Source organism: Trichomycterus rosablanca, chromosome 13 (genome assembly GCF_030014385.1).
Source record: "Trichomycterus rosablanca isolate fTriRos1 chromosome 13, fTriRos1.hap1, whole genome shotgun sequence".
Taxonomy (NCBI): Eukaryota; Metazoa; Chordata; class Actinopteri; order Siluriformes; family Trichomycteridae; genus Trichomycterus; species Trichomycterus rosablanca.
Genome location: NC_086000.1, coordinates 21,800,559 through 21,827,604, shown reverse-complemented (window position 1 = coordinate 21,827,604; position 27,046 = coordinate 21,800,559). Strand labels below are relative to the sequence as shown.

At 39.5% G+C, this 27,046-nt stretch overlaps 2 protein-coding genes across 3 annotated transcripts in view; one reads left to right on the top strand and one right to left on the bottom strand.

The window, feature by feature from the left end:
• cdc42bpaa (CDC42 binding protein kinase alpha (DMPK-like) a) overlaps positions 1–3,742 on the top strand; it is a 42,409-nt gene extending 38,667 nt beyond the window's left edge. For both annotated transcript variants that reach the window (XM_063008017.1, XM_063008018.1), the window contains one exon: positions 498–3,742. In XM_063008017.1, coding sequence (XP_062864087.1) covers positions 498–629 — 132 coding nt within the window. In that variant the 3' untranslated portion in view covers positions 630–3,742. The remainder of the gene's footprint in view (positions 1–497) is intronic.
• Positions 3,743–4,055: 313 nt separating this feature from the next.
• On the bottom strand, positions 4,056–26,479 carry fzd3b (frizzled class receptor 3b). The gene is made up of 6 exons (XM_063007468.1): positions 26,057–26,479; positions 12,604–12,800; positions 9,017–10,034; positions 7,317–7,465; positions 6,175–6,411; positions 4,056–6,031 (listed from the first exon to the last, which is right to left on the bottom strand). The coding sequence occupies exons 1-6, from the start codon at positions 26,306–26,308 to the stop codon at positions 5,815–5,817; spliced, it is 2,070 nt and encodes a 689-aa protein (XP_062863538.1). The 5' UTR covers positions 26,309–26,479; the 3' UTR covers positions 4,056–5,814.
• Positions 26,480–27,046: the final 567 nt, after the last annotated feature.

Genomic DNA, 27,046 nt, shown 5'->3' with positions numbered 1-27,046 from the left:
GTGTAGGCACCAGTTTGCCAGTGTACACTGTCCCTCATTTGGCCTCAGTCCTATGGATTAGTTAATCTGTCTTGGGCAACATACCATTTGTCTTGGGTTGGGTGTTTTCTATACTTGTGAGGACCTCTGTTGAACAGTACTGACCCTGAGTTGCTTAACAGCTATCTGTAGGAGTGTGCTGTGCTGTGCTGTTCTGTTCTGTGTGTAGTTTCAGTCAACAGATGGAGCTAACTGACATTGCTATTGGTCCCAGTTCTCATTTTTTATGATTCTAGCAGCACCAGACACTGAAGCAGATGCTGAAGTCTCTCTGCTGTTGTGTTTGATTATTACTGTAAAGGCATGGCTAGCTTTCTTTAATAGGATTTAGGGCTTGTGTGCACATTCCTGGGCTCTCAGGTAATGAATGCTGGCAAGTTGTAATGTAAAACACGTCTGTTGTGAGAGGCAAGATTTGTAGCAAATTTTAAATCAAAATGTTTGTGCTCTTTTTATAGGACTCGGATTCCCCACGGCACTCCACAGCATCCAACAGTTCTAACCTGAGCAGCCCACCAAGTCCTTCATCCCCTCATAAGAGCAAGTGTCAGTCTCTGGAGCGCAGTACACAGCCAGGCTGGGAGACCTAAGACCAGCGTCAGCCATTTAACTTCCTCAGCTTGTCATCTGGACTATTATATAGGCCTCTGGATAGGCTCCTCATTCTCACTGGTAAAAGCTACTAGTAATAATGGCTTCATAGATAAGCAATAACGTAGAAGGCGTTTTACACACTGACTGCTGTAGAAGCAGTGTACACATGTGCATGTGTGTGAATGCACACACATCCATATCTATTGCAAAAGTAGAGCTGGTTTCTATAATGCACACAGGTTACTCAGCCTTTTTAAGCCATGCTTGGGTATCACTTTTATCAAGGCTCATGTTGCTTTATGAGAATTTTTTTTCGGTATTATTTGGCATTACTGTTTAAAAATTTACATATTAGGAATGATGTGATTTCTTATACTTCCATGACCCAGAAGAGGTAAAACACTAACTACGGTCAAATGCACCACTGACCACTTTCCTTTTGCTTATTAGGGGAAAATTATAAATCAAAGACACTTACAACCACTTCTACCAAGCTGCTAAAACAGTCAAGTGATCATCCCTAGCCTTAGCACAACAGTTAAACCAAACTTTGCACTCTGGTGCCACGCTTGTCTTTCACATGTAAAGCCTAAGTACACTAAAAGATGATTTAATAATGTACATAGACGTAAAGTATAATATATTATTAAAAAAAAAAACACTATTGTACAAAGTGTGACTTGGCTTTGAGAGTGTGAGTTTGACTTTGCGTGTTTAAGTTTTAATTACTGGTGCAGTCACTTCATTTAGCATGTTTAATGTTGTTTTATTAGCTAAGAATTGAATTAAATTCCTTGTGTGTGCCCTAGTGATCACAAATATCAGGTGGTGCAACGATGTAATGCACTAGCCAACTTTCACTGAAATCCGAGTTTGAGTCTCAGCTGTGCTATTACCAGCTGGCTCACACATGGGCACTATTGGTTGTGCCTGTATGGGAGGAAAAAGGTCAAAAATTGCTTGTCGCAATACAGTTGCAGCATCTGTGGTCTGGTTGCGCTAGCAATTGATGATCTGGAAAATGGATGATGTTGGGAAAATGCATGCATGTCCAAAGGGGCGTGTGATATTCTCAGCCCTCCACAGCTAGCAGCATAATTCCAATAATGAGGAATTGTAAAGGGCTGAAGAAATGCTAGTCGTGTATGCTTACATGGATGTGTATGATTACACATGAGAACATGTAAGAACATAGAAACACTCCCTTAGTCACCTTGTGGTGAATGTATTAAACTGTGTGGTTTTGGTTCCTTTACTGGAGCGGCAATGCCATTTCCAAAGATTTTTGTTGACTTATGTTTTGTCTATTTTTGTGTTATGTTCTGTTCGGTTTTATACTTGTTTTATGACCCACACAACAGAATACACACAAACCAAAGTTAGCCTGAAGTGTATGTACATGTAACATACAGTCTGTATGTTACCATTGGTCTGATGACACTAAAGTCACTGTTGTGTGACACTCAGAAAGCATGATAGAGTTAAACTTCTGCGTGTTTCTCCCTATTAGGAGGCAATTAAGGGCTTGAACTCACTCTCACTGGTGCATATATCTGCTGCCTCGACTGTTTCCTATTTCCTGTAGCTAGTTCTAACAGAAAGTAAAGGGTTGTACTTTATTTACTATGTCAATGGCAGGTTGTGAAATTAATTAATTATGAATAAAAATATTAAAGTGTTTAGGGAATGTATGGAGTGCAGAGTTAGGCTATCAAATACCTATTAAGTTTTGCATACCTCAAACTAGAGAGGCAAGCCATTAAATACAGTTTCAAACATTCATAAATATCTCTTTCATTCCATGCAATTATTAGATGTATCGTATTTGCAAGAGTTACGACTGTATTTTACAAAATTATTTGTAAAGCAATCAAGAGCTGATGATTCCTTTTGAGATATTTATAGGTTATGTTTACAGAGCAAATAATGTATGAGAGAAATGCTTCCAATCGCTAAATGTGCACCTTTAAGTATGAATTTAACTAAAGGATGTGTATTTACATATCAATATAGACTGCTCATGTTCTTAACAGCACAATGTCACATTTTAGACAAAACCTTTAACTGTACAATTAATAATTTGTTTTCTGTTAAAGTTCATTAAAAAAAAACTTTAGGATGCCTTTTAATCAAATTAGTATAACTCCAGATCTTTAAATAAACAAGGCCATTAAAAAAAAGCTCTGTGTACACTGGAGGTGCAAGTTTTCATGCAGTAGAAAGAGGATTTTCTATAACTGTTACACAAACATTATTGAATCGATTACTGTGGCACATTGTACTCAATGTTGATCTGCAATGTGACGTTTGGGGATCTCAGCGCTTTGCCTTTTTGGTATTACATTACCATATTTATTCCTACTGATATAAACTAATGCTCTCTCTGTGATGCAAGATGATGAGTGATTTTACCTTATGGAATTCAGGCTCTGATGGTATAGTATAACAGGACGCCTGTTAGAGATGTTACTCAGGTATGTTCAAACCAATGATTTCTTTTATTATGTTGAGGAATAGAAGGGGAGACAGAAACACAATCACAGACTTTCCCATGTTCGTCATTTTGTGTGTGTGTGTGTGTGTGTTTTTTTTTTTGTTTGTTGTTGTTTTTTAGGACTGTTAGCTACATATAGGCCAACAACAGCAGGAGGTGCCTTAATCGAACTCAGCAAAATGCTGGGTCAGTGTGGTAGGAATATGAAGTAGTCTCAAGGGAACCAAGGTCATGAAAAATTCACCTGCATTTCAGTATATTAACCTCTGTTTAATATGGCATATTTTAAGGGATTTTGTGTTATATTTTGTAAGAATATGTACAGTTTTGCATGTCAGGTATACTCACTTGTTTTAAAGTTTTCAAGGCTGGTTTGTTTTACATTATTGTATTGGTCTGTGTAGTGTGAAATCTTTGGATGTAAACGAAACGATGACCCCCACAGTGCGTTTGCTTTGTTTCTTTGATTTGTTTTATTTTTGGCCACACGCTTATTTAAGGTGAACTATTATTGAGTTTATATTTAACTAGCCACCACTCTTTTCACATTGAGATTTCATGCGCATTGACTGATGTATTTCAATAAAATGAGGAGCTTTTACAAACTTGAATTTACTTCTGATTTTGTTCTGAGTTTTGTTTTACCGATTGCACTTTAAGTAGAACATGTCAAGCCAAGACATGTTTAGTACAAATGGTTTAAATGATGTTTTCAGTGTGTATATAAAACAATGTGTGCTGGCTGGTTTTACACAACATTTCTAACGAGACATTTAGCTGAGATTTTTCGTATTAAACCGTTCTGTAGCTACCAGGCTAATCAGCTCTGTTTAAAATGAAATTAAATTAAAGTTTAAAATTTAATGTAAAAGTTTTTCCTCAAAGAAAAAAACAGCAAAACACATTTTGTAATTGTGAAATTCACCAGAAACTTTTATTTTAAAAAAAATAATAAAAACTTGCAAGACCATAAAACTAAAAGGATTTACTATATACATTCAACATCACAGCTAGCAACAATTAAAGTGCTAAAATTCTCTCTATAAACATAAAACAGAAGCATTACCATTAAGATTAGGCATAATTTACACATTCAAGGCAAGTAAACTGGAAAAGCAGTAATCAAACGTGGCCATGTTTTATAGCTTAGGTCCACAGTCACATTTTAGGCACTGAAAACCACAATAATAAATCTCTTTTTTTAAACGTAAACAAAAGCATTTGGGATATTAACCCCAACATCTGGATTAGCACAACTTGTTGCAGCTAAGAAATAAAAAAATAATTCAAACCAAACATTTATAAATAACTTTAGATTCGTTTTACGTATTCTTGTTCCAGATAAAATTATCTTAAAGAAAAGATGTTTTACTGTGTTGCACAAATACAAGCTTACAGTAGAAGCACATGTTGCATAATAAAGTGATCAACCAAAATATCAAGCAAAAAACAGTTTCCTAGGTGTTTACATATCGAGTGCTGCAAATGAACTGTCTCGTTTAAAACTACACTGCCCCATGCAAAACAGTCAGTTATTTTAGCGTTTTAAAATGTGAAGTGGGCTTAAAAAAAAGAAATGAACTGTATGTGCATGACATGCAGTAGTTTTAGGCAGTCGTATGTAGGAAATGGCATAAGCAGGTCACTGTTGAGGTAGCTGCAGCAGGGACTGTAGGGCTGTATTATGTATGCATGAGTGAGTATATGGGTTCACGTGCAACAACAAAGTGTGAGTTATTGTTATCACTAAATTTACTTAAACTGCTGGGTGCAGGAGTTCTTCTGAAATATTTCTGTCTAAACAACAAAACTGGTTCCAGGTTTGAAAAAAATCCTGTAGTGAACTTTTTTGGTGATTTTTGAGTTCTATTACACTAACCCACCAACACTGAGATTTGCACCCAGTGCTATCAGCCGGCCGAGCATCTATACAGACAAGGTTGGGGGTGGGGTGGGTGGCCGAAGCCTTGCGATGGACTGCCACAGTGTCCAGAGTATTCCTGTGTTGCACCCAGTGCTTCCCAGTTGAAACTGACCCACTGTGACCCTGACCATGATAAAGCAGTTGAGGGACATGAAGTGTACATGTTGAAAAAGCGAGTGTAAGATTAAAGCCCTCCAATGCTTAATAACATTTTTTATGTACTCATCAAATAATACAAGCATTCGCTTGTTAAGGTCACTTGTTTAGTTCCCTTCACTTGCATTACTTTATATTCTTGGCTTTGAGTATTGTAAGAACCCCTAAATAACAATCCTCTTTCACCTACCAGAATCTTTTGTTACTTTCAGGACCCCCTACAGATACTTCATCATCAGCACTTAAGACACTGCACTTCTAAATGTATGGATTTTGGTCCGTCTTTGCCACATTCCTACAGTCTGCCAGCAGGGGGCAGAGTACTACTGTACATTTGCTCACTTGAAAGTCTTTCACCCTTTATTCACAGTATCAAGAGAACCAGCTTTCACAAGTGTACTGTCAGATCTTCTGTCTGTCTTCACAGATCTCCTGTCTGTCTTCACAGATCTCCTGTGTTTCTCTCTGTTCTTAAAAAGTACTGCAATATGAGAATGTAGGAGATGACTCTTTAGCACCGTTTTTCTGTTTTAGCAGTACAGGAACTTTCTGCTTTGTAAGTAGTAGGTACAGTACAAGCCATCGCGTGTAAGCTAAGCTTTCTCGATCACACGCTCCTTCCATCCTCCTCCACTACACGGTTCATGCTAGAGCCGTGCGTTATGTTGGTGGGTGGAGCGCGGCTTAAGTCCCGCACACTACTGTGACGTGATTGAGTGTCGATCTGATGAAGGCTGCTGTGACGGGATAGCTGCTCGTTGAGGCGTGGCATGCTTCCGAATGCTGGGTGTTCTTCTATGCCTCTGTGACTGGTGGGAGTGTGCCTGTTGGAGGAAAACACAGGGGTAAGTTCAGTCCTCCCACACAGCACATGATCAATAGCTTTTGCAAGTCAGCACAACACATGAAATCAGATGTCATTTCTCAATGTCAGACATGCTTCGGTTGATTTTCTGTTGCGCCCTACCGGCCATCTCGTGAGCGGTGCAAGCTGCCATGGTAGCTGCTCATCTTGCTGTGAACGCTGCCTGCTTTGCTGCGTACATCGTCCAGCATGGCTAAGTGAGTGGAGGAGGCATGGGTGGAGGTGCCCTGCGTGGAGGTGCCGCGAGATTTGCGGATGATGGGCGTGTTGGGATCACGCAGCAAAGCCTGTGCAAAGTCGGGCTCCTGGAGAACCTGGCGACTGTCGTTTACCGCACTGCTGCAGAGGTAACAGAAAGACAACAGCTCATTTAGGTGAAAGAAATAGAAATTCTGTGTGTCAGTTATGAGGCTAACGTAAGGCATTTTTTCAGAGGACTGAGGAAAATTTGTTACAACATATGCATCATAATAGTCTGATGCTAATGCAGCCATACAGAACAATATGGGGCATGCACATTTTAATCACAATTTATGTGATTATTGACCTTCATTTACATAAGGCCTATAACAGACTGGCACCGTGTCTACAGTAATATATCTGTATATCTGTTCGGCTTTTATAGCTTCAAAGTTAAGTTTGTCTTGAGTGCATTCATACCTACATCTTTATGTGCACATCTGATATTTAGGGCACATAAGAAGTACATAATCTAAAGCCATGGCTGCAATATTTGCTATTTTCTTCTATTTTTGCTCATTTGTCACATTTGAATGTTTAGATCATCCAACTAATTTCATCGTAATAGAGATATAAAAGAGACAGTGAAAAAACCACCTCTAATGGTGGGAGCAAAAAAAAAACTACCCAACCAACATACTACCATAGTAAGGAGCAGACTGTCAAGTTAGTGCAAGATACATGGAGTCAATGCTGATTAACATGTAGCACTCAGGGATGCAAACCTGTCTTATTAGTCCAAAATGCTGTAATGTTTCTCTACTTTGGTGAATGTTTTCATTTGCTATGTCTTAAGACCGTTATGTCAGCAGCCTACTAATCAAATGCTATATGATTTATCTTGCACCATTTATTTTTGAAAACGCACAAACCCACCTACCAGCAAGTAAAAATCCAAGTTACTTGACTACAGCACTACTTGGTTTACAAGTTACTAATGTATGGAGTCGATGGAGTAACAAGTAAAGATCATAAAGAGCCTCTAAGTTGAAAGAAAAACGTACTCTTTGCGTTTGCGGCCCTGGAGAAAGCTGGCCCACTCGAAGCAGGTCTTCTTACTGCCTACCCAGAATACTGATGGGATGCCAACAACCAGCTCCATCAGGTACTTAATCAGGAAAAGAACCAGTTCAGGCCTACTGGTCTGCTCCACCTGCACACAGGAACATCCACAGAATTCCATTAAGTATCATCATTTAAGTGTTCTGATTTAGCCCAAGCTTATGTCCACCATCCACCTTACATGTAACCAAAGTCTGAAAAAAGAGCTGGTTTCATTTTCAATAGCCACTTTATCCTGATCAGGGTTGCAGCAGGTTTAGATTAACTGGGAAATACTCTCAAGCTGAAGCACCTCAGCCCTGCAAGTAACACCAGCAGAAATGGAAAAATAGCTAAATATTTTAATGCTCGTTGTCAGTTTTATCATGCACAATCTGTATTACAAGTAGGCACCAACAAAACAGCAGAAGTTAACATTACTATCTACTATCTATGGAATTTGGGTAATAAAAAGAGGTTCAATAACAAATTGTTACAGTAAAGTATTGCTTCATGGCAAATTGCATATGTCCAAAACTATATTCAGCCATAGTGTTTTATTGTAAAATGTACAAATAAAAAGCATTTCTAGCATTAATTTAGATCACTGTATTGCAATATGAAAATTTCAGTATTTCATACTGCAAGGGATGGAATTGTCACTCTGTAACTGTGACGTATTCTTTTTACAGCAAATAATAGTGTGTTTGTACATACACCCACACATATTGTATATAAAATATATACACATACATGTACATACATACAGTATTTTCATTTTCAATTTTATATATGCAAATTAAAATATTTCACACCAGCAGGACTTGAAGCTATCGCTAGGATGTTTATCACACACACTGTAGGGCATTCAGATATGTTGAGTCAACAAGAGGCTGAGATTAAATTCTCGAGCAGACATGCAGTGAGAGAGAGAAAAACCTCACAATGAGCAGTTCCTAAAATGTCTTACACACTGTAGTGAACTGACGCTCATGCATATAAGTGCTCATAATGCTGACTGAATTACACTATCACAGTTATTGTCTCTCTGAATGAATTGGAATCGTTGGAATCATTTGACCATGTACATCACCGTAAGGTTTTTCTGAGAGTAAATTGTTTCCTGTTTGCTGAGCACTAATGGATTAGTAGCTGTTGTGAGAAACCCTGTCTGACTACCGATAGTTCTTTCAGTATACAGATATACTAGAAATTCAATCTTTGGGCAGATGGATAAACATGGGCACATTATTTGTTAACCCAGCTTTAATGCCATCTCAAATTTAGGTGAGATATAAAACAAAAAGACATCTGCCACACAAGCTGAGAACTAGCGCTTACCAAGGCCAATTGATGTTTGTCTGTTATTTCTTGTTAAATAACACACTTGTAAACATGGTCAACACTACAGCTGACATACACACACAGTATGCTTTGCAACTGCATTACAGAAATAATTTGCTGTGATTGTAAATGGTATTATCTGGTACTGAACCCTGAATCACAGCTGCAATGGGCTAGTGTAAATTACTTCTGCACCACCCAAGCCCCCCTTGTTTCACATTATGAAGTTACTTTATTGACAATACTGTAGAAGTAACGATTAAGCTACTTTACTCTGAATACTTTAATTAGGAACCAACAGATGCAAGATGGTAGTTACCTGGTATGGACAGGGAATGTGATACTCTTTGCAGCGATCCTGTATCCAGGTGGTCTCCCAGACTGAGCGGTAGGCCTGCTCATACAGGTAGCATCCCAGCATCGTCAGAAGTGGCACCAGGTAAAGAACAGAAAATACTCCAATACGGATCATGAACTTCACCAACTTGTCCTGGTTCTCCTTCTCCAAAGGTATCTCCATTCGGATTCTGTTTAGAGCCACAATCCCCGCAAGAAGCAGAGTAACACCAACCAGCACATCCAAACATAGTGGAGCCAACACAAACCAGCGCAATGTGTGCACATCGTATAACCCCACGAAACAGACACCACTGATGTTATCCCCCTCAATCTTATTCATGGCCAGAAGAGCCACAGTCATCACACCCGGTATGCCCCAGGCACCGGCATGGAACAGCAGGGCTTTCTTTTCTATGGCCTCACTGCCCCACTTTGGTACAGCCGCCAGGAACCAGGTGATGGTGAGGATGACCCACCACACGCTGCCTGCCATAGTGAAGAAGTAGAGCACCATGAAAAGCAGTGTGCAGGCTTTATTATGTGAGCCTTGAGTCACAGTGGAGGCTTTATATTGGGCTGGACTGGCTGCATTACATGCCACATGCTCCTCCAGCAAAAACCCCAGAAAGAAAACCAGTGACACCATCATGTAGCACACCGCATAGAAGATAATGGGTCGTTCTGGGTAGCGGAAACGTGTCATGTCAATAAGGAACGTGAGAAAGGTGAAGAGTGTAGCGGAGAGGCAGATGATAGAGATGACCCCGATGAAGTAGCGAACAAAGGTGAGCTCTTCTCGTCTGAAGTACATGTTGGGGCAGGGTGGGGAGCAGTCCCGCACATCCAGGAATGTATAGCCCAGTTCAGGTTCAATTTTAAGCTCTCGAGGGCACCAGAAACCATAGTCTCTCTGCACTGTCATGGGTGATTCATCTGTAGCATTTGTAGTGGTCAGCAGGTCCACAGCACGAGGGTATGGCTGATCACAATCTGGAAACCTTGGAAATGGAGTACAAACATTACATTACAAACAGTGGTAGGGTAGGATTTCAGTTATTAGAATAAAAAAAATTATTTGTAAACTAGAAATATATAATTTTATAGAACATATATAGTTTTTTAGAAAGCATTCATGTCCATATAGAAGTAGCAACTAATTTAGAGACTTTTCTTTGGTTGATACTTACATTATTTAAAACAGCCACATAACAAATAAATTAATGTGACCATTGTATGAGATTGGTATAGACCAATGAGCCAAAACATCCTTACTACCTAATATGTACTGTCAAAACTGTATGGCCGAGACATGGACTGCACAAAGCATCTAAACAAAGACATCTGTGGTGTCTGGTACCAGGACATTCCTATCAGGTCCTTTCGACTTTTGTATGTTTTGAGGCGAATTGTCCTACAGTGTCAGTGACAGATTCACAAGTGCCCAGCCATCCACATGATCTTAGAGTTAACCAGCTTATGTTGTTTATTGCCACCATGGCACATATATGGCTACATACAGGGGTTGGACAAAATAACTGAAACACCTGTCATTTTAGTGTGGGAGGTTTCATGGCTAAATTGGACCAGTCTGGTGGGCAATCTTCATTAATTGCACATTGCACCAGTAAGAGCAGAGTGTGAAGGTTCAATTAGCAGGGTAAGAGCACAGTTTTGCTCAAAATATTGCAATGCACACAACATTATGGGTGACATACCAAAGTTCAAAAGAGGACAAATTGTTGGTGCACGTCTTGCTGGCGCATCTGTGACCAAGACAGCAAGTCTTTGTGATGTATCAAGAGCCACGGTATCCAGGGTAATGTCAGCATACCACCAAGAAGGACAAACCACATCCAACAGGATTAACTGTGGACGCAAGAGGAAGCTGTCTGAAAGGGATGTTCGGGTGCTAACCCGGATCGTATCCAAAAAACATAAAACCACGGCTGCCCAAATCATGGAAGAATTAAATGTGCACCTCAACTCTCCTGTTTCCACCAGAACTGTCCGTCGGGAGCTCCACAGGGTCGATATACACGGCCGGGCTGCTATAGCCAAACCTTTGGTCACTCGTGCCAATGCCAAACGTCGGTTTCAATGGTGCAAGGAGCGCAAATCTTGGGCTGTGGACAATGTGAAACATGTATTGTTCTCTGATGAGTCCACCTTCACTGTTTTCCCCACATCCGGGAGAGTTACGGTGTGGAGAAGCCCCAAAGAAGCGTACCACCCAGACTGTTGCATGCCCAGAGTGAAGCATGGGGGTGGATCAGTGATGGTTTCTGCTGCCATATCATGGCATTCCCTTGGCCCAATACTTGTGCTAGATGGGCGTGTCACTGCCAAGGACTACCGAACTATTCTGGAGGACCATGTGCATCCAATGGCGGTGCCGTGTATCAGGATGACAATGCACCAATACAGACAGCAAGACTGGTGAAAGATTGGTTTGATGAACATGAAAGTGAAGTTGAACATCTCCCATGGCCTGCACAGTCACCAGATCTAAATATTATTGAGCCACTTTGGGGTGTTTTGGAGAAGCGAGTCAGGAAACGTTTTCCTCCACCAGCATCACGTAGTGACCTGGCCACTATCCTGCAAGAAGAATGGCTTAAAATCCCTCTGACCACTGTGCAGGACTTGTATATGTCATTTCCAAGACGAATTGACGCTGTATTGGCCGCAAAAGGAGGCCCTACACCATACTAATAAATTATTGTGGTCTAAAACCAGGTGTTTCAGTTTCATTGTCCAACCCCTGTACATGGTATACACTTTTTGACAACAGAAAAACATTTTTAGATTATGTAAGGTTAAGGTGTTTTAGAAAGTCTACAATCTTTTTGGATGGGGTCTTTCCAAAGAGGTATGATCCTAGGATCCTAGTCAGCATGGGCACTTTGACTGGCCTGGGACTATGCAACCCCATACACCAAAGGCTGCGATGCACTTTGAACCACAGTAGCCCTTTCGTTGGTCCATACCAGATGTCATAGACTTTATTTCTTCTGGCATCCATACGTTTTGGCTATCCAACAACCTGTTCACGATTTGTGGCTTGTCCTTTCTCGACCTCTGTTGGTGGGTACTCACCATAGCTGCCTGTGACCACCCCTTGCAGTTTTGGAGATACTTCAACCAATTTGTCTGGCCATAACGATTATCAAAGTCACTAAAACCTTTATGCTGCCCATATTTGCTGCATTCAACATGTGTACTACGAGTAACTACCATAAGCTAAAATTGTGACGTGAACAATTGTTAAAAAAGGGTATTGCCATTTTTGGGAGAGCATCCTAATGTTTTGGCTCATTTGTGTAATTAATATAAACCCACTGTACAAGGTCTCCCTTGTTTAGAACAGATTAATAATATAATTGGGGAACTGGAAATAATTAGGGAATGGAAAACCATGCTTTAATAATGCTTTAATAATCATCATGATTTGGCTATAATCTGGTACCATGCATATTTCTTCCAAGATATCAAACTGTAATACTTTAGAGATTTTGGGTTTTGTCCAAACAGACAATTGATTGAAACTTTTAACATTAATTACATTACCTGCTGCACTCCATCTCATCAGGCCATGACACACCAAACATATCCATGAGCGTCTGACAGTCTTTCTTGGATTGGAGACACAGCTTACGGCATGGCAGAGACATTCGGCCATACTCGGTGCACACAGGGGCATAAAGCGCACACAGAAAAGACCTGAGGTCTGAGGAGCACTGTAGATTCACCATGGGGTGGAAGAGCTGCAAAGAAAAAAATGTACAGAGGGTCAAAATCTGCCAAGTACAGTGCGAAAGAATGACAGTTCTCATAAGACCTCACAGCATGACAGTGCCAGTTCAGCGAAACTAATGATGCCTGTCAGGCAAGTTTAGTGAGCTGATGCTTTGAAATGAAAATGATTGTCTAGATGCAGTTTTTGAAGCCCTGGCTGCAGAAGTGAATAGTGACTGACAGGAAGTTTCATCAGCACTGTTATCCAATGCCCATTCCTCTGGCTCACCACTCTGTGTTTGGCTCTGACTGTGCTTTTGTGTCGCCACGGAGGCCGGTGCACGCTGGGAGACAGAACAGCTGCAGAGCTGGGTATTAATATGTTAATCTCTCTAGGATGGAACAATGCCCTTCCACCTGGGGGCAGTCAGTACACATGCACTTCCTGCTGAGGTCTGGTTCTTTGTAAGTTGGCCTGCTAGCTGGGGTGACGGGGGCATGGAAACAATCCATTTCCATGTTTCTGGCCTGTGAGGACCATTACTTAAGGACCATTACCAATTCTTTCTGCAGTCTTTTAAACACTGGCACTATCTGCACATTTGCATTTTGTCTTCTTATTTTTAAATATCTCTTCTGCACTGTCCAATGTTAGTGCTATTGTAACACCAAAATTTCCTTTGGGGTCCATGATGGTTCAATTTATTTAACCCAGAAGACAATTTTATCATTCCTGGTACTATTTTTTTTAAATGAAGCCTTTCTGGTACTGCATTACCTATTAGGTTTGTGTAGGATTGTGCATTGATTCCACAAAATCTTAGGGAAAGTGAAAGTAGACCAGCTCCTGTGTTTGAAACAAACTATGAAACAGCAGCTCTGGTATGACATTTATTTTCTATTTTTACCCCAAACCACTATCGTTATAGTTGAAATTGTAAGTATAGGTGCTGATCTTTTGTTAAAATATTCAAATTTTAACTGACTGTTCTAACAAATGTGCATAAATGTTCACTATAATGTATGTTATATATGTATGTTGTAAGTGAACTTTGCACTTAAGAGTCCCAGGAAAACTCTTCAAAAGCCAAGAGTTCTAAAATACATTTGAACGTCACAGGATTGAAAAGAATTCTTTAATTATTAAAAGGTCATGAAATATTTATTTAGTCCCTGAAGTTACTAGATTAAAGCGAGATCAAAAGAATGACAAACTAATTCCTTTACAGAGCTACAAAAACCCCTCGGAAATGCAACAGTAATGGTCTATTGATTTGCTATTGTACTGCAATATAGAACTGCAGCTGGCATCATCTGTCTGCTCTGCAGACACATTATGTTGGCCGTGCCACATCTCTGGCCACTCAAGTTATACGGTCTGTAATTCTCTCCTTCTTGTCAGGTTGACAGGCTCATTTTACAGCAGTTTGCTGCTACTAAATGGTTTAGTGCAGCTAGGAACAGAATTACACACAACCTGCATTAGTTATGTCCAAGAAAGTGAGGTAGAGCTGCACAGATGGCTACACAAACAGCATGATACTTCACAAGACTGAACGTCCTTCTGTTTGACAAGTTCACTATAGTAAACACCCTTATCTATTCCAGCCAGCACTGGTCTATATAAAAATATATAATCTTGGTGTACTATCTAAACATAAATCTAATGTAATATATTTTACAGTCATGTACCCTCTTCCCTTACACACAACAACAAAGGATACAATATTGCATAAAAAAAGAGTTATGTTTTTATGTTTTACACTTTGGTTACATTCATGACAGGAACGGTCATTACACAAGGTTTATCAGTTCACAAGGTTATATCAAACACAGTCATGAACAATTTTGTATCTCCAATTCACCTCACTTGCATGTCTTTGGACTGTGGGAGGAAACCGGAGCACCTGGAGGAAACTTACACGGACATGGGGAGAACATGCAAACTCCACACAGAAAGGACCCGGACCGCCCCACCTGGGGACCTGGGACAGTGCTACCCACTTAGTCACCATGCCGCCCTTTTGTACAGTGGGGCCAAAAAGTATTTAGTCAGCCACTGATTGTGCAGGTTCTCCTACTTAGAAAGATGAGAGAGGTCTGTAAAAAATCCAGGAAATCACATTGTAGGATTTTTAAAGAATTTATTTGTAAATTATGGTGGAAAATAAGTATTTGGTCAATAACAAAAGTTCAACTCAATACTTTGTAACATAACCTTTGTTGGCAATGACAGAGGTCAAACGTTTCCTGTAAGTCTTCACCAGGTTTGCACACACTGTAGCTGGTATTTTGGCCCATTCCTCCATGCAGATCTCCTCTAGAGCAGTGATGTTTTGGGGCTGTCGCTGGGCAACACGGACTCCACAAATTTTCTATGGGATTGAGGTCTGGAGACTGGCTAGGCCACTCCAGGACCTTGAAATGCTTTTTACGGAGCCACTCCTTCGTTGCCCGAGCGGTGTGTTTGGGATCATTGTCATGCTGGAAGACCCAGCCACGTTCCATCTTCAATGCTCTCACTGATGGAAGGAGGTTTTGGCTTAAAATCTCACGATACATGGCCCCGTTCATTCTTCCCTTAACACGGATCCGTCGTCCTGTCCCCTTTGCAGAAAAACAGCCCCAAAGCATGATGTTTCCACCCCCATGCTTCACAGTAGGTATGGTGTTCTTGGGTTTTTCTTCTTCCTCCAAACACGACGAGTTGAGTTTTTACCAAAAAGTTCCATTTTGGTTTCATCTGACAACACATGATATTCTCCCAATCCTCTTCTGGATCATCCATATGCTCTCTGGCAAACTTCAGACGGGCCTGGACATGTACTGGCTTAAGCAGGGGGACACGCCTGGCACTGCAGGATTTGAGTCCCTCTCTGCGTAGTGTGTTACTGATGGTAGCCTTTGTTACTTTGGTCCCAGCTCTCTGCAGGTCATTCATCAGGTCCCTCCGTGTAGTTCTGGGATTTTTGCTCACCGTTCTCATGATCATTTTGACCCCACGGGATGAGATCTTGACCCCAAGGGAGATTATCAATGGTCTTGTATGTCTTCCATTTTCTTACAATTGCTCCCACAGTTGATTTATTCACACCAACCTGCTTGCCTATTGTAGATTCACTCTTCCCAGCCTGGTGCAGATCTACAATTTTCTTCCTGGTGTCCTTCGACAGCTCTTTGGTCTTGGCCATGGTTGAGTTTGGAGTCTGACTGTTTGAGGCTGTGGACAGGTGTCTTTTATACAGATAACGAGGTCAAACAGGTGCCATTAATACAGGTAACGAGTGGAGGACAGAAGAGCTTCTTAAAGAAGAAGTTACAGGTCTGTGAGAGCCAGAAATCTTGCTTGTTTGTTATTGACCAAATACTTATTTTACACCATAATTTACAAATAAATTCTTTAAAAATCCTACAATGTGATTTCCTGGATTTTTTTTTCTCATTTTGTCTCTCATAGTTGAAGTGTACCTATGATGAAAATTACAGACCTCTCTCATTTTTCTAAGTAGGAGAACCTGCACAATCAGTGGCTGACTAAATACTTTTTGACCCCACTGTACATATAATATTTTAAGATAAGATAATAAAAGGGGGCGGCATGGTGGCTAAGTGGGTAGCACTGTCGCCTCACAGCAAGAAGGTCCTGGGTTCGATCCCCAGGTGGGGTGGTCCGGGTCTTTTCTGTGTGGAGTTTGCATGTTCTCCCCATGTCTGCGTGGGTTTCCTCCGGGTGCTCCGGTTTCCTCCCACAGTCCAAAGACATGCAAGTGAGGTGAAATGGAGATACAAATTTGTTCATGACTGTGTTTGATATAACCTTGTGAACTGATGAACCTTGTGTAATGAGTAACTACCGTTTCTGTCATGAATGTAACCAGAGTGTTAAACGACGTTAAAATCCTAATAAACAAGCAAACAAGATCATAAAAGGTAGTACCAAACCATTAATCTTAAAACTTAGTCCTCTTTATCATATTCTTTAGCATTAAGGTTGATGTGTACCCCATTTTGGCAAACCAGGTTATATCTACTATCTAATACTGATTGAGTGTTTCGGTGCACTGCTGTTCTTTTTGTCTGCTTACTTGTGAATAACAGTACGGCACTAAGATGCTGCAGTCATAAAGATATGAACACTAGGACTTGCATTAAAGCTAATGGTTTTGCCAATCAATCATTCATTCTGACTGTCTGGGTTTAGCTTTAAATAACATAGTGAGATACATAGTGCTATTATCCACTTTCACTTCCATTATATAGATTTTTGTAATGCTACAGGACCGTCTGTATTAACTGAACACGTTGTGCAAAAGATACTATTTCATGGCATGTAATGTTTCCCCTTAACTGCTTTTTACTCTTTACTTAAGAGCTATGCTTTTAAGAGGCATCAAGTCAAGTCAAGTCAACTTTATTTATATAGCGCTTTTTACAATATACATTGTCTCAAAGCAACTTTACAAAATCCAGGACCAACAGATACAAAAACCCCTCAAATGGCTGATTAAATGCAAACCAAGTTCAGACCCTCCCTAATAAAACTTAATTACCACCGACCATTAAGACAATTCTCCAGATGTCTTATCTTGTTAGCTTTGCAACCTGGCCCCACAAGAACAACTCATCCCAATTACACAACTGCCACTGACACATGGCTTCTCTGGGACATGTGAAACTAGCCAACCTATACTCTCATGAAACTCTATGGTGCAGTTTAATGTGACTCCCACTTTATCATACACAGAACCATGAGACTCGTTACTTTTATTGATAAAGGGGACAAGGACATCATTCCTTTTACAAAGAGAGCCTCACCAATTATGCTCTCTTTGACTCCCAGTCGAAGGTGGCTTTGGGATACGACTTGATTTAAGCACTTGGATTAATTTAAATAGTTTTCTGATATGGTTCTAGTGTTTCAGCAATGCAAAACTGAATACTGCATATACAGCATATCACCATCAGTTTGTCTACCATTGCAACAAAAAATTTTCCCAATTTTAACCATTTAGAGAAAGCAGTTATATATTTATCTTGAGTAACTGATTTGTTTAAATCTTCATATCCACCTAAGCTACTGACATGATTTTAATTTTATAAACTATTACACTATAGTAGGTAAGTCATGCAGACACAGGGAGTATCTAAACACAGACAGTATCCAGAGTTTAGGATCAAACTCTGGCCCATGGAGCTTTGTGGCACCAATACTACCAGATGAGCGACTCTAAAGACCTTAAACACAATACTACAGTCCAAATTAAGACAAGTCTCATTTTTTTTTGTTTTGACAGTAATGTGTGAAATCCATGCTACCTTCATACTAGTCTGACCAGCAACAGAAAGCGGGTCAGAATGTAAACAAAAGCACTGAATGTCATTTTACATTCACATTGTGTAAATACACTTCCAGAGATAATGGATGGATTGAAAAGAACAAAGAACTCAAGTGGCTTTTATTTTTAGGCTGACACACTGCCATCTACAGTAATGTCACCGACGAATGAAAAATCACACGCCTGTGTTTTGTAAACAACGATTAAAGGTCTTAAAGTGCTAAATCAACAAAACAAGATTGCAACCAGAGAACTATTTACAGTGCTTAGATTAAGAGGCACTTTCACATCCATCAGCTTAAACCCAGGGGAGAAAACAATAAGGGCGCTACTTTTAGGAAACAGTAGCTGAGTAGACACTATAAACAAAATGCTACAGTAGCTCTAAATCTCAGAAACACACATCTCTAAGTGCTGTACTAGCATGAGTTTTAGTGATGCATGTTTTTCACCTTTCTCTTACAGGCTTTTAAAGCCCATGCCACTTGAATATTTCATGTGTGTTCTGGGTGCAGTAAATGCCTGTGTGCTAGTGTGTATGTCCACCATATTACTGGTTTGACAATTCGGCTTAGGCAGTAATGAGCAGAAACTGCCCCCCAGAGAAAAGAGTCAGTAGGGTTGATTCAGTCCTGATTCAGTCCAGTTCTGTTCTTTCTGTATATAGTAAAGGTTTGCCCATCAAATCTTTACTCTTTTAGTGAGATGCTTCGGTGAGTAAAATTACTCCTGCTTGAAAGGCAACCCCGTACAACTGCCATAGGCACGTGCATCACATTAAACCCTCTCTTATTCATCTGTCTTCACAAAGCTACAGTAGCTGACTGATTCTGTCAGTGCACTACACTACTGTGTGTGCAGAGGGCCTATTCGTAAAGTGGTACTAACCACAAGCCAAAACCCAGTGGGATTTCTACTGTTTTTACATTATGTTTGATTTATCTGTGTAATTTAAGTGTTTTTATATTTTATCACATGAATTGTGTCATCAAGTATTGGTTGGATGTTTTACTGATTAAATACGTTTTGAACTGATGTATTTACACTTGTTTAATATCTAATTACAATGTCTCAAAGCACATACTGTAGAGGTTTACATTATCAGATTTTTGGGTGCATTTACTTGCATTGTACATGTAGCATTTCCCCATCTAAAACAGGAGTTAATGAAGTACTTGATACAGTAAACATTGCTTATCTCTGGCACATATGGTGGTGCTGTGTATACTGTACTCTGCATTTACATTTGTAATACAGTATTTAAATACATCTTTTTCTTAAATACTGTTTTGCATTTACCAATTCTCCTCTTCTACAGTTTACATATTGCAGACAGTACTATTTATAACACTTAATATGATGCAGAGTTTTAGAAATAAACAGTTATTATAACTAAAGAACAGTGGCTTTGTTATAATGTCTTAAAGAACGGTCAGAAAATCACGGACAATTTACTCATATTCTATCCTGAAGTGCAGATGTAAGCACATCATTTAGTTTAATCTCTATGACTAAGATACTAACGGGTAATTAAACCTTTGCAGAGCCAAACCTGATTTTCTGCCTGCTATGCCCGGCATCGCAGACTAGAGAGGTGGTGCAGCGGGGGAAAGAGGGTGGCTTTTTGGCAAGCATGAAAAAGAACACGTTTGTCTTCTACAGATGCCAGCAGCCACTCCTCTTTAAACACTTCAATAGAGGGATTAAGTTCCTGCCTGTTTTTTTTTCTCTCTTTACCCCATGATTTACTCAAAGACTGAATAGGGGTTTACTCTTCAAGCTTTAAGAGTATGACTAAATGCTTTTAATGCTTCCAGGGCAACATAGACATGTTTTTGTGCATGATGTAAAATCTGAGCATTTATGCATCTATTTGTTCTAGTGGGAACCATGAAGTAGTGGAAAACATTCAGGTCAGATATCAGGTTACAGATGTGGCATTTGGTACTTCTAAGCCAGAAACTGGGAACGCAGAAAAAGAAAGGTCTGACTTTAAAATGCACCTAATCTATGAGTGCGACTACCATGGAGCTTGGCTCTAAATTGGGAATCTCTTTTCTTTCTCTTGGTTCTCACACACTGTCCCCCTTGAGCTCTGTAGGTGAAAAGTTGGCAGGATTAAACTGCTATTGGAAAACCAGTTTGCCAGCTTTTTCAGCGAGCGTATTTGCAGAAAAAGTAGGCTTCTCCAAGGATTAGATTTTCAAAAGAATCTGCATTTTCCCTACTGGGCAGTGCTTGTGTACCCCTGATTGGCATCTTTACATTTGTTTTATCTGTACACAACTGCACTCATGCTTTCTAAAGCTGTCAAGAGTGATATAATGATCCCCATGTACATGTCATAATGATTCTGAGCAGTGCGGGGGGTCCGATGATAGATTTTACAATAACTTAATCTTGTGAATCTGCAAAGAGTTCACACATTACCATGCTTAATTACAGAGCCAAATCCAAGACAATGAAAATTAGGTCATATTTTTTCAGTTTCAGACTTTTGTCCCTGATTTGGCATGGTGGCATGGCATCAACTAAGAGGAGCATTGCTTATAAAAAGCAATAAAAAAAAAAAACAAGAACGTTTTTCAATTCTCAGATTTTGAAAACTAATGTCTGACTTTTGTCTTTGCATAGTGATGTTTAGTGACAATGGTTCTCCCAAGTCCACAGGGTTATATTTATCTTAGCAGCATAGTGGTTTCTCATTTAGTCTTTTCTAACACATATTTAACAGTTGTTCTAGCCTTGCCCCCACACAGATTGAGATTTATCTGGATTATCTGGATTCACTATATCTTTTTACCATGTTATGTATGTCAGATGGTTAAACCTTAACTATTTACAATCTTGCATGTTAATTTTGCCAATTCTTTCATGAAATTTGATGCAAGGTGGACAGCCATCACCAATCTCTGCTTGCAATGACTAAGTCTTCACCTGTTACAAATTAATCTGCTTATTGTGGAATGTTTCAGTGTAACTCTTCTTTTGCTCCGTCCCAACATTGTGTTGCAGACATCAAATTTAAAATTATTTATATTTTAAATTGGTCAGCTAACCATCAGAAATCGTTAATTTGTACTTTTTCAGTTAAATAAGGGTTTAAGAAATTGAACAAATCACAGATTTAAATTTGTATTGCATTTTATGAAATGTCCCAGTTTGGGGGGTTCTGCGTTCTGGGTGTGGCACATGTGAATAGAGTTCCAGGCTTTGCTGGTATAGAGGGTGGATTATCTGGCAGAAAGCTGCAGATTGAGAAATAGCTCCTTAATGAAGGCGTGAAACAAGCAGGGACATAGCTATGTGAGGGACATGGCAACACTGAAGTAACTCTATTCAGGGTGGATGAAATGCAGCGTGCAGGGACACACAGAATAAAGCACAGCCTGTCTGTCCAACCAAGATAAACTCCATCTGCACCAACCGATTGGCTCCGCCTGTCCCTTTACACTCTCACACAATTGTGAAAAGATCTGCAGCCCTAGAAAGGTAGAATTGCCCAACGGGAAGTGATTTCCTTAATATTTGCTCTTTCTACATTCTTATAGAAAAAAAAGAAAGAGAGCAGGCAGCTCCCAGACCCCCTGCCTCATTCAGCAGTCTTTCAATCAGAAGCAGTCTCGCCTCTTTTTGACCAAGTCTTCCTGCACTCCACTTGCCTCAATGCAACATTTTCCTCCTGCCTTTCCACCAGTGCTGCCATGGCAACAACTGATGCAGGGAAAAGGCTGATTTAAAGAAGAGTCTTTGATGAGTCCTCATCCTCAGGGGTTGGAGGTCACTGGAAAAGACCACCTCCTGAGAGCACTACTGCATGTCCTTTTGTGTATGCACAATTAAGACCTGTTTCCATAGCTACACCCACAACAATGCCAGCTAAGAAGGGGAAGAGGGATCTTACATCTCATAAAGTGCTGAACTGTAAGCACAGCCAAGTTGAAATAGGAATCTCACGCAACATGTTTTAATTTGTGTTGCGTGAGATTCATGCATAAATACAATGAAAAACCCAGCCCAGCTTGTATGATTTCTACAGACTTTCTTGCTGCTTTACAAACCTAGCTGTACAGTGCTCACCATGCTGAACTTAATTTTTAAAGCAGGGTCACACACTATTCCTGCTGACTTAGATAAGTAACTTTCTAAACATTACAGAAATAAAAAGCATTGTGCAAAGATTATATACTGGCTAGGAAGACCCAGGGACCAAAAAATGCAGAATGGTTTATTATAAAATAAGTCTTATACGTAACCTTTTTTACTTTAGAAAGCATTATTTTTCATCTTTCAGAGCATGGTGCATTTGAATGTTTAGTCTTTGAATCATTAAAACTAAAAATGGAGTAAATGTAATACTGCAAAAAGGCAGAGATAGAGCATTAAAGGGCAACACAGTCAATCAAAATCATGTTATCCCTAGAAACAATGTAGAGTAGCCAGTCCACCTACTGGAATGCTTTAGAAGGTGCAAGATAACCACACATAGGCATACATATAAATGTCCAGTATTGCATACTGATCCTGGTAGATTAGGAGTATATCTATGCTTTAGGCCCTACTATATACACACATAACACATGGAGAACTATGTATACACATGTCAGTGTACCGATATATTAGATTTTTATCTAGTAAAAGCAAATTTAGCTCAAACTTAAACCCACACTTAAGGCCTACATATGAAACCATTTCTTGAGTGGTTGAGTTGCTTTATCTTCAGTAAATTCACGTATGTAATTAATTTCTTTCTTTCTTTTTTAACTAGGACGTGTTGGCACAAGTAAAATAGAAAATGAAAATACCCAATACAATGAAAGTTGTAAACATTACATTAATACCTGTTTGCAAACTTTTATGAGCACTTTTTCTCATGTAAAAGTAAGCCCAGCACCACCTAAAAACACAGGACGCAAGAGAGGAATACACTCCAAACAGGACACAAATCCACCACCAGGCACTACACACACAAACTCACCCAACTAACTTACACATTTAGAGCCAGTTTTGAGTAGTAGTATTTTGGGAGGTAAGAGGAAGCCAAACTACCTAGAGGAAATTCAAATGGAACATCTAAAATTTCTCACAGACAGCGACTTGAAGTGAATTTTAAAACCAACTCCTAAGGACACCGGTGCTTCACGGCACCCACACAATACACACCATGCTGCACCACTGTGTCAGCCCCTTATGAATACAGTAGGTGTTACTTCCTGTGAAAGAAGAACAGGCTATCAGAATAAAATCCAAATAGACAGATTCTCTAACTACTACTTTTTTTTATCAACAGAAGTTGAAGGAGTTAGTTATCAGTGCCTACAAGTCTATGCTTTGATTATCCCTGCTGTAATGTTACCCAAGAGCACACAAAGGCATGTCTTCCACACAAGTCTGTTATTACCAGTCAGTCAGAACTTATCTCTTTAAGCAGCAACTCAAAGTGACCTCATAGCTACCACAGTCCAGCTGCCCTGCTGCAACACCCTGCAATTAGCCAAACAAACACACTTTATTCTGCTGCTTAGCCATGCTTAAAAATGACTACTTGCTGTGTGACTAAAGGGCAGCAAGATATCAGTGGTCGATCTGTTATATAAAAAAAAAAAAAAAAAAAAAAAAAAAAAAAAAGTCACCATGTCAGCATCAAATTAGCTACGCAAATGACAAGCAGAACAAATACTCCAAAACCCTGATAACACCCATGTCCAGTCTTTTGAGGTCATTCTAAAGCACATAATCTTTTATCTTAGCTTTGTGCATGAAAAGGAAACTGTTCCACCAGTGATCCTTTGAGTTTGGATTTGTGGATCATGCACATACCTCAGCACAATCACAACAGATATGGTAACCTATTTATTCATATTTTAATACTAATTGTTGGGATTTGTGTAGTTACAAAATGGCAAAAAATATTTAAACAGTCCAAACATGGAAATGAGAAAAATCTAAATGTCTACCATGTTTGACAAAACAGAGATTTTGATTTTCTTCTTTTTAAGATTACTACTAATATTTTTAAATGCACCCTTTTACATGAAACAGTGACCTCATCCCAAGGTCTGGATAATTTATGTATGGTCAGATAATTCAAAAAGCAGCAACATGTCTGCTAGTAATAAAACAGCGGCTGAGCATTTTTCTTGCACAGCAGCCTCTAAGCCCATGGTGATGTAAAGCTAGTACGACTCTGAACAGCGTCATTCATGTCAGCTGATCTCGCCATTTGTATTCTGTTTAGTTAAACAGCATCAAAATGTTACCTGTGTTTTTGTGGAAGTTAAAATGACCTGATGCTGAGTGTAATTTCTATATTTTCTAGCTATTAAAAATTTCCATTCTCCAACTATTTAACAGCTATAAAAATCAATGGGCATCAGATAACCAAATGTATAACAACCCATTACTGGAAAGGCAATATCCATCTCTGATTGCATTTTCTGCACTGCCAGAGTGTGATATGGTATAGTGGTCCAGTGAAGTAGGGGGAGGGTTCATTTTCACAGGATCACCTTGGCCCTGGTTTCTCAGCATGCATAAAATCTCCAGGGTGATGTAATACAGATCCAGAGGGGATACTAAACCCTTGTGACAGATGGGCAGACGCGGGCCTCCTTGACACCCCATTCTACAGCAGGGCCCACATTACCATGAGCACAGCTATCGTCTGACAGTAGGCACTGTGTTGAGTCTTTAGAGGACAGCGCAGGCACCAGTGCTCTCTGCTGTGCTTAATTGACTGCTATAATGGCAGGAAGAGAATCACTCTGTACCTCCGATCAATCCAGCCATTGTGGGCCTAAGCACAGATTATCAGGCTGGTAGCAGTGGTGGAAAATGTTGGCTGGCACAATTTTCTCCTCCCACAATGCCCAGAATAAAACATCTTTTAATATTCAGGTCTTGAGCCAAGCACAAGATTGAAGGGAGAAAGCAGCACATTATGGTATACTGATGCCTGTAATTGTATTTATTTATAATAATTGTATTTATTTATTTATAAATACATCAGCATAAATTTTTTTAATGACATAAAAATATACATTTATTATGAGGCATATCTAAATAATCAGTAACATTTAACTTTCCCAACTTACTAGAAAAAAAAAGAAGCACATACTATAACTAGCAAACTCTTACATTTTTCCTTGGCCAAATACAAAGAAGAGGGGTATGTGTGCTACAAACCACTATTTTACAACTTCCTATGTTCTTTGAATTACCTATACATACATTATCTAAGTGTTTCGCAGCTTTTACCAGATGATCCACAACACTGATCAAAGCTGACCGCCCAGGCCACACACGTGCATGAATACATAGGAATAATAACCTAGTGCAAAGCCAAGAAAGGAATCACAATATTGAGAAAAAACTCATTTTTTTTTCTTAGCATATACACAGTGGGGGCCAAAGGTCAGAGACTGCTAGTAAAAAATATTTAGCATTTTTCCATCAAAGAATCTGCATAACAGTCTGAGTGAAAAGTAATATTTGTATTACGTGAACAGCAGCTGCAAACTGTATTAACTTAAATAAGATTCTGATGAGTAGATCAAATTCACATGCACAAAGACATCCGAGCATGTGCTTTAATGGAAAGGAAGGATAAGACCCTGACCTTTGTAAAAAGGAATTGACATTGTGTTACTAACTTGACACATTACTTAGTTTCCTTTGTGATATTTTGGATTTAGTCTAAAACAGGGTTACTGAGACTAAGGCTGCAACCCTAATCACATCCATCTGCACTAAACACAGTAAAACATTAGCGTTATGCATTGTTTAACCACATTGTCATTGCTTTTACCCACAGTATGCATTATTTAAGTGAGTCAGTGTAGAATGACAAGCTATAAGCCTACCCAACAACCAGCACCATGGCAACTGTTTTTCATCAACTGCTCACCCAGGACACTTGGCAGAGAATTAGATTAAAACAGATCACTTACTTCCATAGCAAGAGCGGCTGTCTGTTGGTCATAGTGGTTAAGTAGGTTGGGCATGAAGGTGGTGTTGTAGGGGAGATCCTGACACATGCGCAGTCCTATGGGCTCACAGGTAAACGTGCTGTGACTCTCCACCAAGTCCATAAGAATAGCTGAGGTGCAGGTGAACAGAGGGGCTAGCAGCATCCACAGAAGCCACATACTCCTGTACCATCCACCATGCACAGTCACCAGTAAATCCATTTTGAGTTCCATCCTTCATTCACAAAACCCAGCGTGGCGATACGGCCAGGGTGTGTAGAGTAGTCATGAGAGCTGATTTTTCTTCTGATCCACAACATCCACCACACCCAGTGACTCAGGGAGGTAGACTGGGCTGATCTGATGCTTCCATCCCCCTTGCCTGAACACTCAGGATGCTCTAATGAGCAACCTGTCTGTAACCTGCTGACTGGCTCACTTCACACTTTGATCAGCACTACAAGGAGCTCGCATTCATACAAGTGTTCAGCCTGAAAGAAGATATTGTCTGTCACTGCAGAGCTAATCAGGAACACAAGAAAAATTTATGAGACCAGCAGATCTCTTCTTTCGTTGCACCTGCAACATGAAAAAAACAAAACATGCAAAATATTAAAACTCAATTCAAAATTAAATAAATACATTCATACTACTACTGCTTTTGCAACTAATGTTTTTACTACTACTACTAACGACAACAATAATAATAATAGTAGTAATTATTATAACAAATTATTAATTATATTTTGCACTTTACAAAATTAAATGGTGAAAATAAAAAACAAAACAATGTTACTACTGCAATGTAATGTACTGTAAAAATAAAATAAAGGTAAATAAAGATACTTGGTAAAAAAAAACATTTGATCAATAACAGTAGAGACACAAAGATGAACATTAATAAATAGATATAAATATATAATATTATATAATAAATAGATGTTGATACAACAATCAAATAATTTTAATAAA